Source organism: Polypterus senegalus, chromosome 1, assembly GCF_016835505.1.
Source record: "Polypterus senegalus isolate Bchr_013 chromosome 1, ASM1683550v1, whole genome shotgun sequence".
In the NCBI taxonomy this organism is placed as follows: Eukaryota; Metazoa; Chordata; class Cladistia; order Polypteriformes; family Polypteridae; genus Polypterus; species Polypterus senegalus.
The window spans coordinates 40,241,969-40,266,917 of NC_053154.1; the positions used below are offsets into that span (position 1 = coordinate 40,241,969).

The following is a 24,949-nucleotide window of genomic DNA, read 5'->3' on the forward strand; positions in this document are numbered from 1 at the left end:
AGTACTTTCCACATTCAAAAAAAAAAAAACGGAGATAACGGTTCTACAAACGGCTCAAAAAGAGCAGCTCGTCATAACATCACCTGCATGCAGTCCACTCCAGCTTTGTCGCCATTACTTCTCGCAGTTTCGTAAGGACCATCACGTACTCGCGAGATGCGACTTATTCCGTTTGGCGTTTGAGCAAGGCCCTTACCCTGCTTGCTTCGTCCTGGGAATGATGTTATTTCTGCATTCATAGCCGCAAGCAGGTCCTCCAATTTACACCGAAAACTTAGTGGCTGGTGGCGGGATTCACTCACCGTGACAAAACGCGCCAGCCTTTTGAGTTCAACCAATCAGACTCTTCAACACTGCGCGCCGAGCAGTCTGATTAAATATGCGCGCCGAGCTGTTGCCAGTATGCGCCTCACTTTGTCATAGTTAACAATTTACGAAGTACCTGAGCTCATTCATACTCAAGAACTATACTTTTTCCATCCAATGAGACCCTTTCTCTCCTTCACCTGAGACTTTAGCTCTACTCGTTCGCAGAAAGTACGTATTTATTCCAATGCCCAAAAGGGCGTTTTTCTTTTTTCTAAGAACCTACCTAGGGTTTTGAATAACGGATGCTGGTAATATTACCTCATAGAGTTACTGACGCCGCCGCGTGACACACTACGGTACATGATTTTTGCCTGCGAGCCGTCGGTACATGAAAAGCCCGTTTAATTTAAAGTTGCGGGACAGGCGAGGTATTCTGCACGTTGAAACAACGTGGACAGGGTGCGGATGCCAGGGTTAACTCCGGCAAGACGAAATCACTATTTAACCTAATATGCATTCACTTGCGGACGAAAACGTGCGCAAACATATTGACATAAAGTATATATTATACGTGGACAACTATTAAATGTTGAATTCAAATCCATGAAGCAGCAACTCAGTCCACCCTGCTACGATACAATGCAAACACACAATAATAAAATATACAATACATCCAGTACGTGAACCTGTTTATCTTAACCAACAGATAGACTGAACCCCAGTGACTGGCAGTGTACATAATTAACATGGTAAGTGTAGGTTGGTTCTCCAAGTGCTTCTGTGAGTTTGACATGGGCTTCTTAATGGTTCAATAAGAGACACTAAATACAATGAGTTGGATCCAACTGTATGCCCAAGTGTTACAAATATAGGCTCTTGGTTTGTGAACTTTTGAAAAAAGCAGATTTCATCAGGAAAAAAATTATAGATGCCTTAAAAAATACTAAACCAATTGTAAGAATGTTACTGTACTCTGTACATTAGGGAATAACCAGTAAACCCCTGATTCTCTAAAGAATCACAAATCCAAGAATGGCAATCACTGTCTGTTTCCTCCGATCTTTGGAGGGATGAAAAATGATGGAGGTTGGGAGCATCCTGGGAAAGTTTTCATTTAATTAAACAAATATATTTGTACTAAAATTAACCAATTTATTAAAACTAAAATTGAAATGTATATGTTATATCATTTATATCATTTAAGTCCAAAAAGTCTTTGAGTTGCTGCACTTATAAGTAAAAAAAATATCGGAGTGCAAAGGTTTAAATGAAGTAAATTGGAAACAAAAAATTCATAAAATGGTATATTCAAAATAGTTAATCAAAAATTTCCGTATAAACAACATTTTTGGTAAAGATGGTTTCCTGTCCTTGAATTAGCTCTCCTTGGTATGGAGTAGATAAAACCTTCACTTTAACGGCACACAAAGGCCGGACTCTTGAAAAGGCAACATAAAGTTGTCGATGTCCAAATACAGGCTCAGATAGGTAAATCTGTACTTTGTCCATGGTTTGTCCTTGGGATTTGTTGATTGTTATGGCAAATGTAGCCTTAATGGGAAATTGGCGTTGTTTAAGTTTAAAAGGTAATTCCAGGTCAGAACTTGTAAGGTCAATTCTGGGAATCAAAACAGTATTGCCAGTATGGGATCCGTAAGCACTTGTGCCTCAATAACATTTTCTCTCATGCTGTTCACGGCCAACCGTGTACTACTATTGCATAAACCTTGTTTAGTAGTAAAGTTTCTTAATAGCATGACTATTGTCCATATTTTAAAGTAAAGATTGTGTTGTGGTAATCCGGCCGGGTTAATAGTGTTTAAATATTCTAATGGGAAATTAAGATGCTCAGTTTCGTCTTCAGAATCAACACTGTCAGTACTTAGAAAGACGTTGCTTTCTCCAGGAAGCAATCCAATCACTTGGTTATTTATCTGGTCAACATCAATAGGTTGTATATGCAGTGGTGTTCGCGTTCGGGCGGCGGTTGTACTGTGCACGGCTTGCTTCTGGCCTCTGATCCCAGCTTGGAGATCTACATTACTAAACAAAGGTTGTATATGCGGTGGTGTGGGCGTTCGCATTCAGGCGGCGCTTATATTGTGACCTGGAGTTTAGTTTACAGGTTGTGTTGTTTGGGCGACACTTACTGACTCTGGGAAGCTGCTGGGTTTGACGACTCTGGGGCGCTGAGGTGCTGTGCGCGTGCTCTTTCGGTGCTTCTAGCCTCTGGCATCCATGCATATATATACAACCTTCGTTTAGTAATATAGATGACCTAATGAATCCTATAACTGGCGAGTCGTTTATGAAATTAATATACACTACAAAAAGTCATATTTAATATATCATATCTGTTAGGCATGCTATATCAGAATACCTTGGTGGTAATTTGTATCTATTCACCACTGTTTATGTAAATTCTTCCAAAAATTGCTTTCTTACTACTAGAATGTGGCTGTCATTCCCATTGCCAGTGACTACAAACTCATCATCTAAAGCAGGGGTCTCCAACTCTGGTCCTGGAGGACCACCGTGGCTGCAGGTTTTCATTCTAACCCTTTTCATAATGAGTGTCTTGTTTTTTCTGCTAATTAACTTCTTTTGAACTTATTTTAATAGACTTGCTCTTAAAGACTCAAACCCTTTAATTGTTTATTTTTCCTTAATTAGCAGTCAAACAATAGTGAGATACAAAATGAGCCAATACAACTGGTGTCCATCATACAATATCTGAAAATAAAGAAAGGTGAAGGTCTCATGAATCTGCTTAGGTCCCCAAAACATTTTAAAAGTGCTCTTAGAAAGATCAACAATTTCAGAAAAGTCTGCTACTGCACCACGAGAGCAGCAACAAGCCACAGAATTACAGAACTGGTTTAATTAACGACAAGACTCAGCACCTCATAGAGCAGCAGGTTGGAGTGAAATTGGTTGGAGTTTCAGGCCCTGACTTAGTTGGTCTTCTGTTGGATCACTTACTTCACATTTAACTTCTGTTTGGGTGGCATTTAAGAAAAGAAATGAAGCAATTCAGAGCAATGATGAAGAAATCTTAAAAAAGCAATTCAGTTTAAGTAAATTCACAAGAAGTTAATTAGCAGCACAAACAAGGCACTCATTTAAAAAAGGTTTAGAATGAAAACCTGCAGCCACGGTTGTCCTCAAGGACCGGAGTTGGCGACCCCTGATCTAAAGCACCGAGTGGCTTAATACTCTTCATACCCATAATGGGAATCAGATATGTAGCCAAAACAGAGCATACCATATAAATGTTTAAGTCCCAAAATTTTTATTTTATTTCTTCTTTTCCACATAAAACATTGTATATAAATGTGTTACTTCATGGTGTAGCTAACAATTTACATTTGAGATCTTACAGTGTTAGCTCAATATTTTATGCAGATCATTAGGTGACTAAAAATTGATAAGCTCTTTCGAAATGAATCAAAAAATGTTTTCTTAAATTCATGCGTTGTGTGCTTGGTCATAACTAGTCGCCATTATGTAGTGGCTGCAATTGATCTAAAATAAGGTATAGGACATGATAAATACAAGCACTGTTGCTTTGCTCAACCTGATCAGGTTATTGACGGGAGAACTTATTGCTCCTTGAAGATGTTGGGACACTCTGCTTGGGCACTCCCTTCTTATTTCTATTATAGGGTATTGTGTCACCATTTACTAGCCAGTAACCATGGTATATTATCTACTATATATCTACACAGACTGAACACAAGTGTACTGGGGAAACCTTGGTCAGACATAACCGACTTATTAAACATGTTTTAATGATTATGGCTTTACAAGTATATAGGGAAAACGTTGATGATATCTCATGCACTAGTGTCTTTACTAGAAGTCAGTCATAGGCAATATGTCAAAATGGGCTTCTGTAGAAGCACAGCATCACACAAAGGTCTTCTTTTCCAGGACTTTAGCATTTTTTATATTATAGTAATAAAGGAGGTTTTAGTTAGGCTTGTTTTCATCAAAATGGTTGTAATGTTCTAATAACATGATGGCATTGATTTATTCAATGTGAGGCCTGGCTTTAATTTCCTGTCTGCCCACTATCTGATTGGAGTTTGTGCATTTAATCCCATATATGCATTCTATTTATTTCTGGCTTCCTCTCACATTCTAGAGGTGTGTGTAGGACAAATGTTCCCTGTGATGTTCTGATATGCCATGAAAGTTTGATTCATTCCTCGCATCCAATACTCTGCCTTTCCCGTCACCTTGTATTAGCTTAAAGATCTTGGAAATCAATGAGTGAATGGATGAGAAATGTCCATGTTATATTCTTTCCATACTAACATATATGCTATACTTATAGCTCATACCACACATCACAAAATTATCATTATTATCTTGGAATAAGTAAAAGGGAGAAATTGTTACATGTAGAAAAACAAACTAGATTTTTACTATTAAAAGACTTTAGGGTAGAGGTGGATGTTTAATGCCTTAAGCTGGTGGTACCATGTTGTCTGTGGTTATTTGGATGAGGGGTAATTGCAGGGACTGGTATTTTTATTATCTTTTTATTGACTTTTTTATTTCTATTTTATGAAATACCTACCTGAAAGATGTTTCCTCCCTTGTAGTGTTGCCATGTTTGTGTAATAGGATGATTGAGATTTACAGTAATAAATGTATTCAGAGGCCTGAACTTGAAAACCTCCCTGTAATGTGATCTAAACTACTATCCATACAGAAGAGGTTTTCTACTGTGCTTCCAGTGACCTTTTAGTTTCCTTTTTATACTGAACTTAAGTCACATGACCTTATACGGTAACAGACACTCGGTGATTCCAATGTTCTGAACTTTTCAGCCAATCAGAAGCCGTCTGCACAAGAGAACCCCTCCCCTTGCTGGTAGAATGACTAAAATAAAGTGGAATGACCTGCTCTTGAATGTGGAACATTCTGCTGTTATTTTATTAACCCTTTAATGCAACAAGTGAATTTGTCATTCAAAAAGTAACTAAACTGAATAAACAAGCTGTAAAATTAAGACTTGTAGTAAATTAGTTAATGTACATTTAAGTGCTTTTAACTACATAACAAAGCTGTGGAAGGGAGCATGGCTGAAATTGTTAATTATAAAATGAGCCTCACACAGCAAGTCAAGTCAAGTTGGGGAGCATGCACTGGTACAGTGCGCTGCCGCACCCAATACACGGTGAAACAACTTGGGATCCCGGTTGGCAACCCCCCAGGCAGACATACGGTCCAGTCCTACCCTCCGGAAATGACCCTCCATCAGCCGCAGCCAGGTGTTACGTGGGCGACCTCTTGGCCTGGTCCAGCCACTTGGGTCCCCAACAATGAGGATCTTACGAGCCAGATCACCCTCTGGGAAAAGTGCCACATGGCCATAGTGCCGTAACTGACGCTTCCTTACAATGCAGGTAATGTGCTTCATTCGAGACTCCATGAGCAACCGCTTATTCGACACAAAGTCAAACCAACGGTACTCAAGGATTTTCTGGAGAGACACAATACCAAAGGTCATCTCAGGTCACTGGATTGCGGATCTATGTCTCGCAACCATATAGCAAAACAGGAAGCACCAGGACTCTAAAGAACTGGACCTTTGTCCTTTTGCAGAGATATCAGGAGTGCCACACACCCCTTTCCAGAGACCTCATGACCCTCCATGCTGTCCCAGTCCGTCTACTGACTTCACAGGAAGAGTCACCAGAGACATGAATGTCACTGCCAAGGTAAGCAAACCTCTCAACAAGGTTAACACTCTCTCCGCAAACAGACATGCTGCTGATGGCTGTGCCCAAGAGGTCATTAAAGGCCTGGATCTTGGTTTTTATCCCGGACACTTGCAAGCTCAGTCTCTCGAGTGCCCCGATCAGAGCCTCCATTGACTCTGTGATGATCACAGCATCGTCAGCAAAGTCAAGATCCGTGAATCTTTCTTCACCAACAGATGCCCCACAGCCGCTGGACCCCACAACCTTGCCCAACACCCAGTCCATACAAGCATTGAACAGAGTAGGAGCAAGAACACACCCCTGACGAATCCCAGAATCAACGGAAAAACTCAGAGGTCCTGCCTGCACTTTGCACAGCACTCACAGCATCAGTGACAGGCCAGCCATTATATCCAATAACCTCAAGGGGATCGCGTGAAACTTCAGGATATCCCACAGGGCAGCTCGATCAACTGAGTCGAACGCTTTGTGAAAATCAATAAAGGCTGCAAAGAAACTCTGCTGATATTTGCATTTGCACTCTATCAGAACCCTCAGTGCCAGGATGCAGTCTATGGTAGACTTCTGAGGCGTAAAACCATACTGTTCCGGTTGCTGGTAGGTGAGCAAGTGATCACAAATCCTATAGAGGACAACCCTAGCAAGGACCTTACCCAGCACCAAGAGCAGTGTTATCCCCTGTAGTTGCTGCAATCCAGGCAATCACCCTTCCCTTTCCAGATAGGGACAACAAGTCCTGTTTTCCAGTCAGTTGGGATGATGTCAGTCTCCCAAATGGAAGCAAAGATTGCTTGCAATGCCAGGAGGACAGCCTTACCACCAGCCTGGAGAAGTTCACCCTGGATAGCACAGATCCCTGCAGCCCTTCCATCCCTCAGCTGGTTCACCTCCTGTGCAATCTCAGTGATGATTCACAGCTAATTGGAGGATCAGCCTCAAGAACCGTGGACCCAGAGATATCCAACGTCCTAGCTGGAGGATCAGCGTTGAACAACTGCTCAAAGTAGCCAGCCCAGCGGGTCACAACTACAGAGTCATCCATAAGGACCGTTCCATCATCTGCCCTGACTGCGACTCTCCGAGCAACAGATTCAGATGTGTTTAATTCTTCAATTCCTCTGTAAACAGGACATGGGTCGCTAAACCACAGATGGTGTGTCACTTGCTCACAGATTCCTCTAACAAACGCCTCTTTATCTGCCTTCAGAGCCCTCGCAGCCATCCTTCTCAGTTCTCACACAGCAACTTCTTTTAAATGTGATAGCTGAGCAGTAAGACAGGGAATCTTTCTCTGCATTGGAATGGTCTGAAGTTGCTGTGCTGATTCTCTATATCTGTAATAGCCAGTACAGGAAGGAAGACATGATAGCTACTTTATTGTGATTACTGCAGAATGAGGTCATGATATTATTTTTTGTTTGTGTTCCAGGGCATGTGTTTTGGTGTTTCTCTTTCTGAAGGTGGGGGTGTTTTAACATTAAAGCGTAAGACTATTCCATTAGTAAATTTCGTTTTTATGTAGGCTATTTTCTTTTCTTTGTCTTGGGTATGACGTTAAACTGCAACGGCTAAAAGCGGTCCTCCAACTTGCAGGGAAATCATGGGGGTTGGTGGCAGGATTCACAAAGCTCAGAGAAGACAGAAAGGACTAATTTTTGCTCTTTGCGGGAGTAGCTCTACTGCAGCCACCCATAGGACGCTGCTCGCATCATGAAGGGGACGGGGGACAGCCCTTGGGAGCCCCATCCCCGGAAGAGTCGAAACCGTTAGATAGCCAATAGGGTCAGGTCTGTTGGGTCTGGAACTGGTGTGGTGCTGAGGCGTCGGCCGCTGCACGGCAGCACTCGGATACCAATTTGAGGCGGCCCATAGGGGTGGGCGCATGGAATGTCTTGTCTCTCCGACAAGATGATCATCTTCCTCAGGTGTCGGAGGAGCTGCGTAAACTCCGCATTTCGGTGGCGGCACTCACTGAGGTGCGCAGACCGGGGACTGGCCAGATCTCTGCAGGTGGATACACCTTTCATTGGTGTGGTCGGTCTGATGGCTGTCATCCTCGCGGAGTAGCTGTTGCTGTAGCGGATTGGCTTCTTCTGATGGTGTCCGATGTCACTCCTTTCAACGAGCATATTATAAGACTCAGATTACGGCACTCTCTGGGTGCCTTGTCTGTTGTCTCAGTGTATGCTCCGACCGCGGTGAGTGATGTCTCGGTGAGGGAGACATTTTATTCGCATCTTCGCTCGGTGGTTGATGGGTGCCCACGAGGGACACTCCTCTGGTCATGGGTGACTGCAATGCAGCCACTGGCACTGACAGGGCTGGCTATAAGGATTGTCTCGGTCCCCATGGGTCGTTGTGTAGTGGGTGCGGCAACGCACTGTACCTGTGCATGCACCACAACTTGACTTATTTTCTTGTGAGCACGGAGGGATGTGTATTTCCTGTTCTTGGAGGACTGGGCTGTGTTTGGTTCTTGGCCTCTGTTCCTTTGGGATTTTTAAAGACTATCTTGATGTGTTTTCTTTAAACAAGCTACTTCCTTCTGCTGGAGAGTTGTAGGTTATCATCCAAGATTTGCACTGCATTTTGAAACCCTTAACAATTCAAATAATGGGTTGTTTAGTGGGTGTACAAGAGTATTAAAATGCAAAGTATAAAATTGAACCAATATCTATAGTAAAACCAATAAGCTCCTTTCACACTACTACATTTGCATTTAAAGAGAGTTTTTAAATGAAAATGATCTTTGCCTATACAGTACTAATATTTTCACAAATTTTACAAAAGTATTTCTCTCTCTCTAAAACAACCAGAAACGCATATATACTGCTGACTATCACCTTTCATCAGCAGAACATTTTTTGGGGAGATGGTAAAAATGCTGGCTGTGGAATCTCAAAACTGTAGCAGCCAGTAAATTGCTTGCTTTTTGCGCATGTATGCTGCATTCAAAATGTATAAAATGCTATTTAGATTCATACAGGTAAGCAACATAGCACGAAAAGCAACTCTTCTATGCCTAATATGTTGGAATAAGGCTTTCTTCTATGAATAGTGATCAATGTAGGAAAGACTTTGATTTATCGTGCCCTCCCAGAGGGATACTAATAAATGCCTGAAATGGAAAGATGAATTATTATTAGTTTCCAACAAGACTGGTAATTAATCAAATAATTTGACATGGCTCCTACTTTATGAGTGTTATGTACCTTACTTTTCTCTCTTGTAGAAAATGGGTCTATGGCCTTTACACTTGTATTAACTGAGGCACACTCATTTTAAAAAACAGAATAATACAATTTATTGATAAACACAACAATTATAGAAATATGATAAGTGTTTATATATGTTGACATATAAGACAAGATGCAGACAAACAAATATTAACATAGAAAGGCTGACTGTTTACTTGCTTTTTAGAGTTCCAATTTATGTTGGCACAGAAGAACAATTTTACAGTACTAAGTCTTATAAGGTGGTGTCCAATGTGCTGTGGAGTTATTGCTTTGTTGTTGCACCATGCAGTTTCAAATGGAGGACTCTTTATCCATCAAAATGTACTCTTTCACTTTGCTGCCTGGTCCTTTGTGGTGTTCTGTGATGCTTCTTTCTCACAAGCTTTCAGCTGTTAGGCCCTTTGCATGCTTCAACTGCAACTTCATAGGAAAAAACATTACTCTTAATGGCACAAGAGTTCAGATGCTGAAGTTCCATTTTGAAGTGATGTCTGCTTCTCATTCTTCAGAATGGTAAACTGGATTTCAGTTTTCTGGACCTTTGGTACTGTATAACAGGCCTATGGCTTAACAATCAGAAGCTTGTTTTAAATAAATAATTATTTGGCTGACTCGATTGGGTGTGCCTGTTCACACAGCTGCGGGACTTTGAAGTGGTAACTGAGGCAAGGTGAGCCTGCATGTCAGGGTACAGTCTGTCTCAGTTTGCTTGATTGGCTATCTTCAGTGCCTGACTGAGACTCTGTGACCACAGAGGGAGATAAAAAGGAGCCGGTACACTAAGAAGGGTAAGATCGGGGGGACCAAAAGAGAATAAGAGGAAAGGAAGACAGTTCTGGATGAAAAGAAAAAAAGAAAAATAGGAAGAAAGGAGGTTAAAGGAAGGAGAGAAGAAGGTGGGTGGTTGAGGAAGCTGATGTGGGTGAACTAGAGATAGATAAAGCAAGGAGCTGAGTTCCTCAGGAGTCCAGGCTGAAGCTCGGGGGCTGAAGGAGGCACTTCAGTCAAGCGGTTTAGGAGCTGGAGTGACTTAGGCACTCCTCCGTTGGAATGACTCTGCGTAAGGCCAGGAGAAAGGCAATGGGAGCTGTGGGGGTATTGGAACGCTAAGTGAGGCATCCTGCACGTGGAGACATCGACAGCAGGGGCCTGAGCCTAGGAGCAGCACAGAAGGTTGGTTGAACTGTGCTTCCTTGGCCACAATGACCCATTTGTGGTTAAGCTAAGGAGATGTTTCTAAAGGATTGTATCAGGGACTGAGATTTTTAAATAGAAGATTTCTGCCAGGTTTTAACCTTGTTTTTATGGACTTATTTATTTGGATTTAACCTCCACCGATCACTTGTTTTTATGGAGTATTTATTTATTGACTATTGGAACACTGCACTTATTGAACACTTTTGATTTTTGATTGGTTTTGATAAAAACACTGGAACACTTTTGCACCAACCCTTTGCGTTGTGTGTTGTGTCCTCATCTGCTGGTTCATCCCTGAGGTACATTATCAGTAGCGGCGGTTCAAGAGGCACCCTGAAAGGACCCAGTAGAATGGAGCCGACCTGCACCGTCACAGGTCCACATAGAGAGTGAGAGAGACAGGCTCATCATCTTTTAGTTTAAAAGAGAAAGGATGTTTCAGAGATTTCCTGTAATTTTTGGAGACTCTCCTCAGGAGTATCTCTGGCCTGAGTGTCCAAGGGATGGCCCTGAGAGTTTTCTCTGAGGTCCCATTAAAGGGCCACCTGAGTATGTTTCAGAGAATATCTTCAGATGGGACTATTGTAACTAGTGTTTAAGGGAATATATAACTTCTTCTGATTGTATTAAAGCCATTTTCAGTTGCAAAATAAATGTGTCCTTTTAGGTAAGTTCTTCTGTACATCAGAGTTTTCAATACTTGAATTATAGCTCTTTGTTCTTGCACCTTCTGGCTCAAGATGTTTGAGGAGGGGCCTCTGAAAAGATGTCAGCTCAGCATCTGATTTACACCTTTCTTATCAGATGAAGTACAGAATCTGCTTTAACAGCCCTGGTGTGCCACTACAGTCTAACAGTATGGGCAATGCCCACTTTGTCCTACACCAATCAGGGAATGAGGCATTATAATGAATAGGATCCAATAGGGAAGGGCCTCGTAATAAGAACAAATCAATCTGAGTGCATTTACAGCCTACATTTTCAAAAATCTATGCTTTTTTTCCATCTTCATTACAATGCTATGGCTGCATTTTCAGAGGTATGTGGCTCTGGAGAGCATTTTCAAAAGTTTACATTTTCAGGGGTTGAAAACGGTGGGGTTGTGTGGATAAAAGGCAAAATGGACACTAATGTCTCTGTTTTAAAACAAAAATGTAGTAATGTTGACAGGGCCATAAAGAAGGTTTGTGCTGCTATTTATTGCACTTATTTAGTCACTGTGTGTATGGGACCTTCACATTCCATGAGATTATTTGATGCATGTTATTTGTTTTATTTTTTGATACATGAACTATATAAAACTAGTTCCACCAATAAGCATATACGGTAATGTGGGATAATTGTTTCTTGTATTTTTTTAAACTGGTACCTATTTAGTAATAAAAGTGCCTACCTTTAAAATCTGCATTGGTCAGCTTCATTGGCCTGTATAAGAATCTTCAGATTGTTCATATTTTGTTTCAATTTGTTCCAAAGCCTAGGGAAGTGTAATGATTTGCTTTGCATGATCACTTAAAGAAAATGTTGCTCTTGGGATTTTCTTGTTCTTTCTTGACCTTTGCTGTGGTACTCTTACTCCACAAGTAGAAAGTGTACTGTCCATGTTTTCAACTAAACTCAGCTAAAATGTGTATTACATACAAAATAATATATACATTAAATAAGAAGGCAGAATACAGGTAAAGTTTCTGGGATACCAGCTGGTAATCCTTATATATTGTGAAATCATAAAGAAAAATAGCCCAATAATTTCACAAAGATTTTAGAAGATATCTTTGCAGATGCAAGTTCATCAGTCGGAGTACTGAAAAGAGATAGTGCTGGACTTTAAATGCCTTCCAGACCAGAAGAGAAGGGATTAAGCAAGGAACTGGAAGTGACCTCATGGATCCCCTACTGTCAGAGCTTCTGGTCTGCAGACGATAAAGGAGAGGATATACATAACAGCCATATCACAATCCAGGATGGAATTACAATCGCTACACTAGGCCTGAGAATACTCCCTACTGACACCTGTTTAACAACAGATACAGTATTCACATGCTAGCACACAGTGTAACAATGATGTGGTCTCTGGTGCTTCCTGATATGTTCAACATACAGTGTCAAGTGCAAAAACATAGAAAACACACAGACATTTATAAAATTGTACACCAACTACATGCTGTCCAATTCAGTTTGTATGACATGGGGATATGTTCTGTTCTCTATCCATGGCAACCTCCAGGGTTAGAATGGTCAGAAGGTTTCTTGCTTGGTTCATTGTTTCATTTGCTGTTTGTCCCTCACCCTACCCATCTTACTTTGGTAACACTGATCATGGTACAGTCCCATCATGTGAAGTGAAATAAAAGGTAGAGCTCATTTTTTCTGAAGCTTTAAAATTGTGCATCTTTCTAATGTCATATCTGGCTTTCTTTTTTCTTGTATCTCTATCAGTGCATGCTCCCAACCTCTTGAGTTTAAAGTTTTTGCTTTTTTGTGCCTGACTCTCTTGTCATATCTCCGTATTATAGAAAAAAAATCTTGGGGAGGCAGACTCGGGAGACAAGACGTGATCTTCTCAGAAGACAATTTGAAGTCCCGCGAGAGACACTTTAACTTGCTCCCAGCTCTTAAAACAATGACAATCAACAAGCAAAACATGCAGCTCGCAGCAGATGATCCGACCACTTCTCCTTGCGTGCATTCAGCCACCCTAACCCCCCCTCTTCACAATGCGAGCAGCAGAGACACGAAGTGGCAAAAAGGACAGCGGCTGTACAGGCTTTAAAATGATTAACAGCAGCTGCCCTGCCCCTTCACAACGTGAGCAGCGTTATACGTCCTGTGAGAAAGAGATTTAAACACGCCAGAAATAAAGGACAAATATTTTTACAACATCACGCGAGTCGAGGCAGTGAGCCATCATTTAAAACAAGTCCACGGACATCTAACCTAGCAGTTGTTGGATTGCTTTTGGCAGGCACGCTTCATGTGCTCCCAGCTCTTAAAACAATGACAACAAGCAGAACACACTGCTCGCCAGCAGCAGAAAGACAGCAGATGATACAACGGCTTCTCCTTAGCGTGCATTCAAAACCCCCCTTTACAATGCAAGCAAGAGATGTAACCACGCCCGGGGCCGGAAATAAAGGACAAGTATTGTTTATACAAATGTTTTTAAAGTAAAAGTGAAAATAATGCATATGTAACAATTCCCATGAAAATAACAATCTCTTTAAATTGTATATCCAGTAAACCAAACATGGGGGTGGGCGAGCAAAGTGAGTAGGGGGGCAGAGCCCCCTAGTCTTCACAATTTTACTCTTGTTATTTTTGACTAAGATAGCTCAACTTTCATTGCATCATTTATGCAGCTGCTTTTGTAATACAGTAGTAAATATAATATACCAGTAACGGCATACTGCACGATAACGTGCAGTGACTCCACTTGACTTGAGCATTCATAGTACTCATCCTCTTTCTCTGTATGTTTAGCGTTTGTTTGCTCAGAGGTTGATACGTTTGCTGCTTCCTGAGCAGCTCTTCTTTTCTCCACCCTAGCGGCCCACTTCTTCTCTTCTTTCGTCTGCATCTTTTAGCGTTAAAACTGATTGTCATTGTTTGTGTTGCAATTACATAGTATGTTTTCTTTAATTTTATCTCTTAAGCTGGCACTTAAGTCTTCAATCTGCCTCAAGGATGATTAGCAAAGGTGGTAGGGAATGAGAATTGCGCCCATACGCATGTGCTGCATGGCCGCCCTGCTGCGTTCTGCTGAGAGTTGGTTCTACAACAAAATAAAAAAAATAAAAAGAGTAATAAAAATCATCACCCTGAAAGTGGATAGCAGTCATCACGTTATATATGTGTACTAAATTTTAGGTCAATAGGTGAAATAGTTTGCGAGCAACAGGTGATTTAAAATCCTGGACAGACAAATGAACAGCCACAGTAGCGTATTATATAAGAAGATATTTTTTGCTATAATTGTAATCGCACTTCCAAAAGCCTGGTTTATACATGTGGTGAGAAGCTGGAACACAGACCACACCACAAAGCGCATGTGTGGGGAGAGACCAAAACACATCAATACTTGTTGCAGCCCATTTGATAGCCTTTGTGCCTGCTGTTACTGACTTTAAGAGGAAGAAAAGGAGAAGGTAGAGCGTCAAACCAATTGATCAAAAATAGTGAAGGAAGGGCAAGTGTAATATTCTCGTGAGTGACCTGTTCAGTAATATTCGGCCCTTCGTTCATCATTCTGGCATTCACATAGTAAGTCTTTCTTTGAAATTCACCATTTTGGATATGTGGCCTTTGTGTCTGCTAAAGTTAGAAGTTAGTAAGAAAAATTTTCAATATGCAGGGACGTGTCTCTAAATCATACATCATTTTCATTATATGGATGCTTTAAGTATAAATAAACTAGGTTTTATTCCTGCTCATTCTGAGCTCTGTTAATCATCCTGTGCAAAAAGTCCATTTGACAGCATTGCTAGTTGTTTCACGCTTGGCAAGTTCACAGCACACTATAAAATAACAGAGTAGTAAATTGTGTTTGAAAGAGCTGTGAGCCATTTCTTTAAACTGTAAATACAATTATTTGGAACATACTGTATAGTAATTGTCTGCGGTGGGCTGGCGCCCTGCCCAGGGTTTGTTCCCTGCCTTGTGCCCTTGTGCTGGGATTGGCTCCAGCAGACCCCCGTGGCCCTGTAGTTAGGATATAGCGGGCTGGATAATGGATGGATGGATATAGTAATTGTACAGTCCGGTGCACGTGTTGTACAATATTGTAGTTTATTTTGTATAGAAGAATAATTTTATGTTAATTTTGTTATTCTATTGCATTGCCATTTTGTTTAATGGGTGCCACCACTTTGTTCATAGCTCGATTTATTAGTTACATGATGTGAAAGTTACATGACTGGTGATGTCTTCACGTCACTTTTTAAAGCATGGTGACATCCACAAGGAAGTGTATGAACTTTAACTGCCTTGGTAAAAGAAAGACCTAGTGTAGCAGAGGCTTAAAGGCACTTCCAAAATAAAGACATTATGATAAAAATAAAATAAACAAAATAAATAAACAAAATAAAGACATATGATGTTGACTACCTTTGTTCCTGACTGCATGAAAAAACAGAGTTCCATACATACATGAAACACGTAAAGCGGAAAAAAAACGGACTAAATTTTAACAAAAGGAAGTAATTTTTTTTTTTTCCAACCTATGCTGTTGTGAATTTTGACAAAATAGAAGCAGTGGTCAAAACAAAGATGGAACCTTATCACCTCAGTGGCAGGGCCAAGGAAGAAACGAGACTAAGATTGGTTGGCTTGAGGTTGGGCAAACCACAATTGTGATCAACAAATTCCCAGAGTCAGCACCACATCTCTTTTTCCTTTCCCTCTTCCAAATGCCTAAAGAGAGCTGCAGACTTCACAGACTAATGTGTGTATCTACAGAGTGCTATGTAGGGAAAATGTGAGCAGATAGCAAACCCAAAACAAAAACCTTGTGTTGTGAATTATAAACTTATCATGTTTTTCTTTTCCTAACTTCAGGAATTATTCTAGCTTGCAGTCAAGCAAAATTTCTATATTTTTAAAATTGCGCATTTTGAATATTTATTTTGTGCTAGTTATTATTGTTATACAATTTATCAAATGAATTCATATTAGTTTTGAAATTACCACAACACTATTTTGTTTTTGTTACAGACGCTGACATTTGCAGTGTTGTGGGTTGCTTTACAATATCACCCAGAACTCTCCTAAAGTGACATTATCAACACCACAATATCATTTACAGTAAGACTGATTAACTGGTTTTAAGTAGGCAAGGCATTTTCTACATTTCTGACCCATATTATATCTGCCAATGTTTCCTGTGTGATGCAGACTGTCAGGGGTCCCAGACAGTATAAGGGTTTTAAAAATGGTGCTGCAGCACTGTGGAAGAGGAAAGCCATGTTGCAGTGGAGAATGTAATGAGGGTGTTAGAGTGGTGGCGTGATTAGCTGTGCTACCCATCTAAGGTGGGTTAATATCTGAGTTATCAATGTAGACCTCATGTTTTTTATTTGATACACCCAACAATATGCACTCAATCCCTTTCCATTGAGGTGGTCTTTTTCATTTTGGATAGAGCCACCAATTTTCTCTACTTCTTCTCTGCATCGCTTATCAAACTGACTACTCTTATAGTCAAAGTGTTTTGATAGAAAAATGAGGTGGTGGTTGCTACCACATTGTCCAGGCCTATTTGTGTTGGGTATTTGGTTTCTCAACATGCGTGTCAATCCATCATTCTATTTAAACATGATTTTCCCACCATGCAAAATTAGCAGTTATTTGCATTACAGGTATAAACCTTGTTCACAGAGGTACAGGTACAGGAAAGTCACTATCACTGCTGTTTTTGGCATATAATTTCAAAGAACAAAATATGTCGATATAGCAAATTTTCTTATTTTAAGACACTTACTTGGTATTTTTGTTATCATTTTTGTTTGATTTTTCTTGTCCTTTCTTTTACATTTTGCCTATTTTTACGTTTGTCTTTCTAACCCTAGCAACCAGACAGACATGTAGATACAAAGACACCCAGAGAGGCACTTGTCCTTTTATTAAGGTAGATAAAGTTTATCTAATCTAACAAAGTTAACAGTTTACTCTCTGTTGGACATTTCAGCATTAACATTTGCAGTGCAGTATTTATGAATGCAGTAATAAAATCAATTACATTCTTCATTCCAACAGATGGCACATTACAAACATTAGCACTGCTTTTACAAAACCTTACTAAATGGCATATAACAGAGAGATAGCAACTAGACAGATACAGTTGTGCTTGAAGTTTGTGAACCCTTTAGAATTTTCTATATTTCCACATAAATATGACCTAAAACATCTTCAGATTTTCACTCAAGTCCTAAAAGTAGATAAAGAGAAACCCGTTAAATAAATGAGACAACAATATTATAATTGGTCATTTATTTATTAAGGAAAATGATCGAATATTATATATTTGTGAGTGGCAAAAGTATGTGAACCTTTGCTTTCAGTATCTGGTGTGACCCCCTTTGCAGCAATAACTGCAACTAAACGTTTCCGGTAACTTTTGATCATTCCTGCACACCGGCTTGGAGGAATTTTAGGCCATTCCTCCGTACAGAACAGCTTCAACTCTGGGATGTTGGTGGGTTTCCTCACATTAACTGCTCACCTTCTGGTCCTTCCACATCATTTCGATTGTATTAAGGTCAGGACTTTGACTTGGCCATTCCAAAACATTAACTTTATTCTTCTTTAACCATTCGTTGGTAGAACGACTTGTGTGCTTAGGGTTGTTGTCTTGCTGCGTAACCCACCTTCTCTTGAGATTCACTTCATGGACAGATGTCCTTACATTTAGCTTTAGAATTCTCTGACATTACTCAGAATTCATTATTGCATCAATAAAGGCAAGCCGTCCTGGCCCAGATGCAGCAAAACAGGGCCAAACCATGATACAACCACCACCATGTTTCACAGATGGGATAAGGTTCTTATGCTGAAATGCAGTGTTTGCCTTTCTCCAAACATAATGCTTTTCATTTAAACCAAAAAGTTCTATTTTGGTTTCATCCGCCCGTCCACAAAACATTCTTCCAATAGCCTTCTGGTTTGTCCACGTGATCTTTAGCAAACTGCAGACGAGCAGCAGTGTTTTTTTGGAGAGCAATGACTTTCTCCTTGAAACCCTGCCATGCACACCATTGTTGTTCAGTGTTCTCCTGATGGTGGACTCATGAACATGAACATTAGCCAATGTGAGAGAGGCCTTCAGTTGCTTAGAAGTTACCCTGGGGTCCTTTGTGACCTCGCCGACTATTACACGCCTTCCTCTTGGAGTGATCTTTGTTGGTTGACCACTCCTGGGGAGGGTAACAATGGTCTTGAATTTCCTCCATTTGTACACAGTCTGTCTGACTGTGGATTGGTGGAGTCCAAACTCTTTAGAGATGGTTTTGTAACCTTTTCCAGCCTGATGAGCATCAACAACTCTTTTTCTGAGGTCCTCAGAAATCTCCTTTGTTGGTGCCATGATACACTTCCACAAACATGTGTTGTGAAGAGCAGACTTTGATAGATCCCTGTTCTTTAAATAACACAGGGTGTCCACTCACCCCTGATTGTCATCCCATTGACTAAAAACACCTGACTCTAATTTCATCTTCAAACTAACTGCTAATCCTAGAGGTTCACATACTTTTGCCATTCACAAATATGTAATAATTGATCATTTTCCTCAATAAATAAATGACCAAGTATAATATTTTTGCCTCATTTGTTTAACTGGTTTCTCTTTATCTACTTTTAGGACTTGGGTGAAAATCTGATGATGTTTTAGGTCATATTTGTGCAGAAATATAGAAAATTCTAAAGGGTTCACAGACTTTCAAGCACAACTGTACACAGACACACAAAGACACTTGTCCTTTTATTAAGATGGATGGTTGCTATAGTGTAGGCAGGAATGTGCAGAAATGTTTTTTCATGTTATGTATTGTTTTTTAAACATTATTGTTAAAATGTTTATATTTTTTAGTAAATATTTTGGAACACATTATTTTATGTTAATAATTCCCTTTCCAGCTTAAAAATGTGGCAGAGCAGGCTCTGAGAGACTGCTTTGGAATTACGGACTGGGATATCCTGCAGGGATCATATAGTGAGAACATTGAGGAGGTTGTTGACTGCACAACTGATTACATCAACTTCTCTATGGACATTGTAGTTCCAGTAAGAACAGTACGCTGCTATGCTAACAACAAGCCATGGATTACAAGTGACATCAAGGGCCTTTTGAACCAGAAGAAAAGGGCTTTTAAAAGCGGTGATCAGCATGAGCTCAAGCGCATGCAGAAGGAACTCCGAGTCCAGCTCAGGGTGGCAAAGGAGCAGTACAGCAGAAAGCTGGAGCAGAAGTTGCAGAATAACAGCATGAAGAAAGTGTGGGATGGGATGAAGATCATCACTGGCTGCAGCTCGAAGCGGAGTGCCACCATCGAGAGAGACATAGAGAGAGCAAACCTGATGAACAACTTCTTTAATAGGTTTGACCACCCTAACCCACCCTCACCTCTGAGTACCGCAACCTCCACCCATCCTTCTGCTGAAACCAACATAAGAGAGAGTTTCCCCCCACCCACAATTACAGCAGCCCAGGTGAGCAGAGAGCTAAGGAGACTTCGTGCCAGCCAAACAGTGGGTCCAAATGGAGCATCACCACAACTGCTGAAGGCCTGTGCATTGGAGCTGGGGAGTCCTCTACAGTGCATCTTCAACCTGAGCCTGGAACATGGGAGTGTCCCAAGGCTTTGGAAAACATCTTGCATCCCCCCAGTCCCAAAGGTATCATGTCCTGGTGAGCTGAATGACTTCCGGCCTGTCGCTCTGACGTCACATGTGATGAAGACCATGGAGCGGCTACTGCTTCACCACCTGAGGCCACAGGTCCGCCACACCCTAGACCCTCTTCAGTTCACATACCAGGAGAAGGTGGGAGCAGAGGATGCCATTATCTATATGCTACACCGATCCCTCTCCCACTTGGACAGAGGCAGTGGTGCTGTAAGAATTATGTTTCTGGACTTCTCTAGCGCCTTCAATACCATCCAACCTCTGCTCCTTAGGGACAAGCTGACAGAGATGGGAGTAGATTCATACCTGGTGGCATGGATCGTGGACTATCTTACAGATAGACCTCAGTATGTGTTTCTCGGGAACTGCAGGTCTGACATTGTGGTCAGCAACACAGGAGCACCGCAGGGGACTGTGCTTTCTCTGGTCCTGTTGAGCCTATATACATCGGACTTCCAATACAACTCAGAGTGCTGCCACGTGCAAATGTTCACTAATGACACTGCTATCATGGGCTGCATTAGGAGTGGGCAGGATGAGGAGTATAGGAACCTAATCAAGGACTTTGTTAAATGGTGCGACTCAAACCACTTACAACTGAACACCAGCAAAACCAAGGAGCTGGTGGTGGATTTTAGGAGGACCAGGCCTCTCATGGACCCTGTGATCATCAGAGGTGACTGTGTGCATAGGGTGCAGACCTATAAATACCTGGGAGTGCAGCTGGATGATAAATTGGACTGGACTGCCAATACTAATGCTCTGTGCAAGAGAGGACAGAGCCGACTATACTTCCTTAGAAGACTGACGTCCTTCAACATCTGCAATAAGATGCTGCAGATGTTCTATCAGATGGTTGTGGCAAGTGCCCTCTTCTATGCGGTGGTGTGCTGGGGAGGCATCATAAAGAAGAGGGTCGCCTCACACCTGGACAAACTGGTGAGGAAGGCAGGCTCTATTGTAGACACGGAGCTGGACAGTTTGACACCCATGGCAGAGCGACTGGCGCTGAGCAGGCTCTTGTCAATCATGGAGAATCCACTGGATCCACTGAACAGGATCATCTCCAGACAGAGGAGCAGCTTCATCGACAGACTGCTGTCACCGTCCTGCTCCACTGACAGACTGAGGAGATCGTTCCTCTCCCACACAATGCGACTTTTCAATTCCACCCGGGAGGGTAAACGTTAACATTATACAAGATTATAGACTGTTACACCTGCCTCGCACTCTCCACATTGCATTTTTTAACTTGCATTGCGTTTTTATCACTCTTTAATTAATATAGTTTTTACCAATACAGTATGCTGCTGCTGGAATATGTGAATTTCCCCTTGGGGATTAATAAAGTTATCTATCTATCTATCTATCTATCTATCTATCTATCTATCTATCTATCTATCTATCTATCTATCTGTCTGTCTGTCTGTCTGTCTGTCTGTCTGTCTGTCTGTCTGTCTGTCTGTCTGTCTGTCTGTCTACAGTTAGGTCCATAAATATTTGGAGAGAGACAACTCAGAACAGAAGCAGCCAAATGAATTCTGAGGTGTTTAGAGACATACTGTCTGCTCAAATCCAGCTAAATGCAGTCAAATTGATTGGGCGGCGTTTCATGATACAGATGGACAATGACCCAAAACATACAGAAAAAGCAACACAGGAGTTTATTAAAGCAAAGTGTAAAATTATTGAATGGCCAAGTCAGTCACCTGATCTTAACCCAACTGAGCAGGCATTTCACTTGTTGAAGACTAAACTTCAGACAGAAAAGCCCACAAACAAACAGCAACTGAAAGCCGCTGCAGTAAAGGCCTGGCAGAGCATTAAAAAGGAGGAAACCCAGCATCTGGTGATGTCCATGAGTTCAAGACTTCAGGCTGTCATTTCCAGAAAAGGGTTTTCAACCAAGTATTAGAAATGAACATTTTATTTCCAGTTATTTAATTTGTCCAATTACTTTTGAGCCCCTGAAATGAAGGGATTGTGCTAAAAAAATACTTTAGTTGCCTCACATTTTTATGCAATCTTTTTGTTCAACCCACTGAATTAAAGCTGAAAGTCTGCACTTCAACTGCATCTGAGTTGTTTCATTTAAAATTCATTGTGGTAATGTACAGAACCAAAATTAGAAAAAAGCTGTCTGTCCAAATATTTATAGACCTGACTGTATCTATTTAAAATCTGCTGCCACTGTGCACTGGCAGTACAAACAGGACTTTCTCATTACTACTGCATTCTATCTTAACATGAGACTGAAAAAGATTTTAATTAAAGGATCAGGAGATGAAACAGTCAAAAATACAAGCCAGTTGCCTAGGCAACAGCTGACGCAAAACAGCAGTGTCCGAGAGCAATCCAAAATGGCATTGGGGAAGACAGTAATGATTTTTAGTTTTAAAAAAAATCCCAGCTTCACTACATACATCTCAAAAAGGTACAAAGTGAAAGGCAAAACAAATGTAATAAAATGTACATACTGGGTATTTTACACACCACCAGTGACCCAAGGTTATATTGACGATGACATGTCTGAGTGCATGAACAATATTTATTAGTCCTCCAAGAGGAAAGTATTCACACTTTGCCAATTTCTTAGCTCAGCTCTTCTAACCTGTACTGTCATGCACTGTATCGTGTCAGTTTACAATAGCTGTCTTAAAACTTCTATTCTAGAGTAATAAATCAAATCAAGGAGAATGCTGTATTTCATATGAGAGTGGTTACTTCCATAATCAATTCTTGTGTGTTGTCACACATGTACGATTAGGAAACAGTTTAAGTGCTCAAATAAGTGTGTTTGCCCACCAGACCAGAGGTTGGCGCTGTCCTCTTAACTCCTTCTCCTATCTCTCTACAGAACAACACAAGAACCGTCAGCCTAACCATTACTACTGGCTCCAAGATAACATCATGTCCAGTTCCGATCAACCAGCTTCTGATGTCACTTCTGGTTCCAGAATGCCTCAGACTCATGACGTCATTTCCTTCAGTCAACCATATATGCCACCTTCTCTTTGTTATACTCAGTTCTGTTTTTGACTCTAGTCTGTAAATACGTATTTGATTCATCTAACACCTACAGTATACGGGGAGATCCCCCAAACCTTTGACATTGTCTCTGTGTTTAATTTACAGTGTATATTCACTCTCCTCAAAAAAAAGGTCTATTGTAAAAAAAGACACAGTAGAGGCAAAATGCAAGTTAAAAGTAAAATCTAAAAATGTCAAGTAAGTGGATCACTTTTGTTATCTGGGTGGCATGTTAACACAAGATGGAATAAGTGATCAGGAAATCAAGAGCAAGATTGCAATGACAAAAGTGTACGGTTGTGAAACCTGGACTATGATCAAAGCAATGGAATGTAGATTAGAAAGCTGTGAAATGAGTTTTTTTTAGAAGAGTACTAATAAATTCCTGCATAGATAAAGTAACAAATGAAGGAGTATTAAAAAAGAGCACAGGTGAAAAGACACAACGTGAGATAAAGTATAGACATTTAAAATATGTGGGGAACATCATTAGAGGTGAAGGCATTGATAGTTTTGCATTGCTGGTTAATATCATTGAGAAGAGAGGAAGAATAAGGCAGTTAAACAGGATAAGTGGAAATGCTATGAGATGGTTTGGGAACAACAGGAGTCAGAATGGCAAGGAGAAGAGACAGCTGGAAGACCCTGATCACCAGCATCTACATCGGACTTAGAGTAATTGCACGTGAAAAAGAGCAAGTAACACTAAATTCAGTAATTACTTGTAAAGTATGTACTCTCAATCTCTGGCTACAGTATATTAATTCACATAACATGAGTAACCTTTAATTAGTCAGTGGGAAATAATGTTTTTAGAACTATAATTCCTATTTTAATATAATAATAAATTAACATTAGAAGTAGGGGGTGCCTTTCGCTGCCTGCCTTCCTTGACCTGTTCAGTTACTCTGTTAAACAAAACATGATATATATATATCAATCAGAATTCAGGGTTTGACAAATAATTATATTGATGCCAAATCACATGCGCTGGTGTAGCTCTGTCTTTAACCTTTTTTTCTTTTTCTTTTTTAGTGGTCTTGGTACATTTGGTGCTTGAACTTTAGCTTTGTTCAGTCCTTTCCCTTCAACAGTTTTTGCTTCATCTGCTTGCAGTGGTGGCATCTTGGTCATCTTCTTAACTCGCTTCACTTTCTGGGGAGAATAAAAGACAAGCAATGAAGAAAGGTATATTTTGATGTACAAGTAAAAGTTCTGTGGTCCTGAAAGGCAAAGTGTAAAAATAAAAGCAAAGAGTGCCTAAATTTTTTTAAAAAGTGCAAAAAAGTAACAAAATTAAAAATTGGTCCTTGAAATAAAAAAGAAATGAAATTAACACAAAAAAATGAACTAATGACACAACATTCTCAGACCCACATAATTCAATTGTTGATCTTGCTGGGGCTGAATTCTTTCCTTTCAACACTAGGGGGAACAACAACAACAGCATTTACTTGTATAGGAAGGCAGGGAACTGCTCTAGACGTGGTATCAGGCCATCACAGCGGCTCTGTCGCCCGCATATGAGGAAGGGGATGTACAATTTAAACATTGTTATTTTCATGTGAATTGTTACATATACATAATAAAACTATTTTACATTACAGCGAGTAATTAACCATAGTATAAAACAGTAAAACATAATAAATTGAAAGAAAATTCTGTTTCATGTTGCGTTAGATGAATTTGTTGCGTTATACAATTTCATTCTGTTTGATTAACACCCAAATACTTTTTAAACTTACATTTTTACTATAAAACTTCAGTAAAAACAATATTTGGAATTAACTTTTCATCAATATTGATATTGAATGACATATCAAGATCTCCTTTGGTGTCTAATGTTATCCACAAAGATGTACTACATTACCCTTCTAGTCGCCTGTTAAAAGTTTACACACAATAACATTATGATATATCTTTCTTTCAACAGTAATTTGGCTGGTAGAAGACCGGACAATGTTAACAGTTGTAGATATTCTACGGGATATTGTAAGTTGATGTTTTCATCTTTCGCACAATCATCACCAACTGTTTCAGCAT

General features: G+C 40.4%; 1 protein-coding gene across 2 annotated transcripts in view; it reads right to left on the reverse strand.

Moving 5' to 3' along the window:
* Nucleotides 1-21,977: 21,977 nt before the first annotated feature.
* The window catches only part of LOC120525330 (trichohyalin-like), a 47,820-nt gene continuing 44,848 nt past the window's right edge, over nt 21,978-24,949 (reverse strand). For both annotated transcript variants that reach the window (XM_039747538.1, XM_039747531.1), the window contains one exon: nt 21,978-24,061. In XM_039747538.1, coding sequence (XP_039603472.1) covers nt 23,888-24,061 — 174 coding nt within the window. In that variant the 3' untranslated portion in view covers nt 21,978-23,887. The remainder of the gene's footprint in view (nt 24,062-24,949) is intronic.